The 4,623-nt window shown below is 44.4% G+C and overlaps 1 protein-coding gene across 1 annotated transcript; it reads right to left on the bottom strand.

Moving 5' to 3' along the window:
- Positions 1–442: 442 nt before the first annotated feature.
- On the bottom strand, positions 443–4,175 carry LOC121445374 (immunoglobulin-binding protein 1-like). The gene is made up of 2 exons (XM_041647499.1): positions 3,917–4,175; positions 443–3,573 (listed from the first exon to the last, which is right to left on the bottom strand). The coding sequence occupies exons 1-2, from the start codon at positions 4,105–4,107 to the stop codon at positions 3,210–3,212; spliced, it is 555 nt and encodes a 184-aa protein (XP_041503433.1). The 5' UTR covers positions 4,108–4,175; the 3' UTR covers positions 443–3,209.
- Between the last annotated feature and the right edge of the window lie 448 nt (positions 4,176–4,623).

Here is a 4,623-nt window from a genome sequence, read left to right as displayed (position 1 = left end):
TGAAGTTACCTTCTAGGTTTCCTGCTTACACACCCAGCTGAATGGCAGTGTACTTACTGAAATAGTGATGAGCGGGTATTTGGGCACACTTGGAGTGAAAAGCCAGGCTTCAAGCTGGAGCTGTAGAGTGCTTCCCTAGTATGCATGAGGCCCCTGGAATCAACCCCTAGCACCACAGCAGAAAAGGAGAAGAAAGAAACAGGAAAAGCTAGCACATGTGGAATTACCCATAAACGCTGTGAGAACCATGGTCAGAAGAGAGAGAGGATAGTTACAGGAGTCCAGGGGCAATAGTAGAAATGCAGCGTTGACAACTCACCTGTCACACAGTTTTTAAAATAATGTTCAAAAGATCAAGATTACATGCCAAAGAAATGTAAATCAAAATTGTATACCTTTTTTCTATTTAACTAATTGAACTTTCTAGTGTTAACATCCAGGACTTGTGAAATGGGAAATACTTTAAGACTTCATTCTTGTGGAGGGCAATATTGTTGCCACACATCAAGAGTCTTAAAATAGAGGAATCTATTCCAAGCAAACAGTAACCAAAGGAGTACAAATGTTTGTTCATAGCATCACTTAGAATCACACACACACATCAAAAACAAAACAAACAACAAGCAAAACCATACCCCCAAATGCAAGCTAACAAAACAAAACAGGATCTAAAAACTTGACAATAATAGTTTAAGTGATTATGGTACAACTATAGAATAGAATATTACAAAACCATCAAATATGGCTTCAAATGACAGGGGAAATGCTCACAATATTAGTGTTTTAAAACCAGGATAAAAAGCTGCATTTACAGTATTGTTCATAATTTATTAACTAAAATAACTATATGTCTGAACGAAAATACAGCAGAAAGTTAACAATGACATCTACGAACGCTGAGATTAAGGCTTATTTTTGATTTAAAAATGTTTTGCAAATTTTTCAACAATGTGTAGTATTGCTTTCACATTCAGGAAGTCTACAGCTTCTATTTTTAGAGATCTTTCATCTCCCAGGCCACTGTGTTCTGAACCTTTGCCTCATCCTCCAGCCAGCTCGTGTCACTCCCTTACCTCTCTCCATCTCTTCTGCTTTTTTCTGGGGGTAATTGTCGGGACACAAACGTCACTGCCTTAGCTTCTGATCTATGCCTATGGGCGGCCAGTCCACAGTGTCAGAGAGAGGGTTCTGGAATCCATTTTGTCTCAGTCTAGCCCACGGTTTTGAAAAATCATTCCCTGTGACTTAACTGTTCCCTACCTACATTTTATTACTCTTCATACCCTTAGCACCCGAACTTGAGAAATTCCAATTTTCCTCTCCTCTGTTTTCTGCGTATTTCTGTGTGCACATGTGCCATGAATCAACACTGGTGCCTTTTGGGTGCTCGGCTGACTGTATCTACCAGCTCACTGTCTGTGTCTACCACAATCAAAGCTGCGCAACTGCGCTGACTTTGGCTGGTTTTCTAATATCCAGAACAGTCCCCGGCATTCATGAAAGGCTTCATAACTATTTGTCAAATAGCCTAATTCTCAACCTTCTAAAGTCCAAGCCTGACCTCTCTGAGCTTCATTCTGTCAGACATCTCTACAGAGATGTCTTGTAGGTACTGCAAACTCAATATGCCACAGTACCGATTTTACACTCTCCCCATCCTGATTTACTTTATAACTTAAATTTATTTTTACGAAATATTTCAGAATTTCATACACACATACTGTGTATTTTGATCATATTCACCCCCAACTCCTCCCAGATTCACTCTAACTCCCCCTCCAACTCCTTGTCCTTTTATTTTTTATTTATAACCCAACTTTGCTGTCTATTTACTCATGGGTGCTGAGCCAATTTCTGCTTCTTCACCATATTAAACTGGGACCATTGTTATTTAATTTCACATAGGACTGAACCTGAGGCTTAGATAGGCTAAATAACTTACCCCAAAGTCCAATGATCCGTAAGGAAAGCTGACACTCAAACCCAGAGCTCCGATTCTGTGATCTTACTTTTAACCACAAATATATAACTCCACCTGACCGTGAATGCCTACTGTGCCAGCCACTGAGCTGCACTAAGAGCTTTATATGTATGTCTGTTAGTCTTCCATAAAATAGTCTATGAAAAGGGACTTATTATCTCAATTTTAGACCTGGGAAAATGAAGTGATTTGCCCCAAATCCCGGAGTAACTAATGATGGAGCCGGGACTCAAACGCCCTCTCAAGCTTGCTCCTTCCCCATCACATCCCAAACTCTCTCTGATGTGAGCCCCACTCTTCTGCCCACTCCCCACCACCATTTTGCTCTAGCCTTATTTTGCTGCTTGGGAGGGGACGCTTTTTCTCTTTCCACACAGCCCCGCTCCAATACTGTTTATCTAATGCCTTTGTGGCTTGAATGACACCGTTACTTTGTTGGGCTAACCCCTCCTCTCTCCTTCCTCGGGCTAACATTTCCACCTCAGAACAGAAATTCCCTTTGCTGGGAGCCTGCTCTTCTCCCTTGTTCCCTGGACCTCTTTCTTCAGAGCGCCCATGCATCTCTCCTCGTACCATCTTATACTCGCACTGTTTCTATGCCACCTGCCCACACCAGAGCACAGTGATCACCCACATTCATACAAACACCCAAACAGGTTGCATCCCCAGTGCTTAACTTTGTTCTTAGACACTGAGCATTCACTGAATTTTTTTTTTTTTTTTTTTTTTGGTTTTTTCGAGACAGGGTTTCTCTGTGGTTTTTGAGCCTGTCCTGGAACTAGCTCTTGTAGACCATCACTGAATTTTTTTAAATCTAAGAATAAACAATATTAAGGTCACACGACGCTCTACCAGGACTATAATTAAGGACATTACACATCTCAGCTTGTACTCCTGAAGAGAACTGTTCAATAAATAGAACAGAATACTTTCTACATCTGTGATATTTACCCCACACAGACAGCATATGTACGGACATGGAAAAAGTCAGGATATACTTTGCTAATCCCAAAGGTCAGTATAGTAAACACCGCTACTATCGGCAACTATAAGGTGTGTGCTGGGGGGTGTGGAAATCCTGCAGTTTAGGTATAACCCCCTCAACAATGGCAGAGGCTTCTCAAGACTCTGGAAAGTTTGCTTTTACCATGGCCTATGTTCAATAAAGAACCATGAGAATGGCATACACCATTCTGCAGCACACACACACACACACACACACACACACTCACACACACACACACAAACACATGCACCCCAACAGCACTGCAGCCCTCAAATTACAGTCATTGACCCACCTCTCTATTTTAGCCTGTCTTTGAGATGCCATAGCAACGAGATTTGGATAGGCCATGGAGGTGCTAGCAGTGTTATTTTCAGCTGAGTTATTCTTGGTTTGGGGTAGTTGAAACTCTGCCACATGATAGCAATGACACTGAGTTAAGAAATTTAGGAAGTGTTCTCGAGCCCGCTGCAAATGATCTAGACGCTTGCTGGGGTTGACTTGTTTCATGGTGAGAGCTCCTTGCAACGCTGGCACCATCAGGTACTTCAGGTCGGTGGAAGCAATCTCTTCCAAATCTTCATTGCGGCTGGAAAGAGCAAAGAGGAGGCCGTGAAGCCTAGCTGAGCATTAAACTGTGGCTCTTGCTTCTGGGGAAGAACAGAGTTTGCAGAGAGAAGACAGCATTGGCCAGATTAAAAGAAAGTGGCTGAGTTTGCATACCCAAGGCCGAGCAGTCAGCCGTACAGTAGGGAGCATTGTCCTGGGATATTAACCATCTCAGAAGAGACGTGGAAAATGAAAAGAATGCAGACAGAGTGAGCAAGCAAGAACCACGCGAGTTTAGCCTTAAAGGTCCTTTCCACCCAGGCGCAATGGCTCCACCCTTGCTAACCAATCATGCTCTGCGGATACTACCCTCTCCCCCATACCTGAACAAATCAAGTTCCAATAACATTCCAGAAGCCTTCGCAAGGAGGTCCAGTCCTTTGGACACCTTATCCTGGATTGTCCGGGAGCCGGAGGGTTCAGTTGCTACTTCCACTTCCTCCAGAAATTTTTTGCTGGTTTCGAAGAGCTCCGGAAGCCGCGGCAGCAGTAAGTCGTCTTCAGACGCTGCCATCTTGTGGGAGAAAGAAACCCGGAACAATTCTGACCGAAGTCAAAGGTAAACTCAGTAAAGAGCCCAAAAGGTCTCACGACACAGGAAACAGTACATCATTGGCCAATTGCTTGTTACCAAAGTGTCCCAAATGACTTCTGGGAGTAGTAGTTTACGGGCCCTGGCAACCGTTTCTATGGACTCATTTTCAGCAGTCAGCCTGTTTTAAAGTTGTAGAAGCTGTTTTACTGAAGACGGGCTCGAGGAGGCCAGAAGTGGACTAACAAGTTCCCAGGACTCTGAGACCCGGGAGTGGCGGGGTTGAATTCCGAGCGCTAGCCAGCGTGAGAGGGCGACCGTGGGTGCGGTGCGGGTTGGGTCAGCTGCCGGCCTTTCCTCGCAAGTCAAGTCGGTCACCAAACAGTGTCCCAGCACCCAGGGGCCACTCTCTTGGTTCGCGGGTTTGCTTGCCCTAGCCGGCGCCTGCTCCCTTCCGTCTTCCGTCCCCACCACTCTTGCGTGCTCCCAACCAATCCT

This window comes from Microtus oregoni, unplaced genomic scaffold, assembly GCF_018167655.1.
Source record: "Microtus oregoni isolate MIOR12 unplaced genomic scaffold, Mior012 000180F_ref0000267, whole genome shotgun sequence".
Lineage (NCBI taxonomy): Eukaryota > Metazoa > Chordata > Mammalia > Rodentia > Cricetidae > Microtus > Microtus oregoni.
This window is presented reverse-complemented; position numbering and strand designations above follow the sequence as displayed.

What these genes read in the sequence shown, in the direction of transcription:
- LOC121445374 (XM_041647499.1), bottom strand. Translation starts at nt 4,107, where the DNA reads ATGGCAGCGTCTGAAGACGACTTACTGCTGCCGCGGCTTCCGGAGCTC. An exon ending in TTGGAACTTGATTTGTTCAG is followed by an intron (nt 3,574 to 3,916) that starts GTATGGGGGAGA and finishes TGCTCTTTCCAG; the next exon opens with CCGCAATGAAGATTTGGAAG.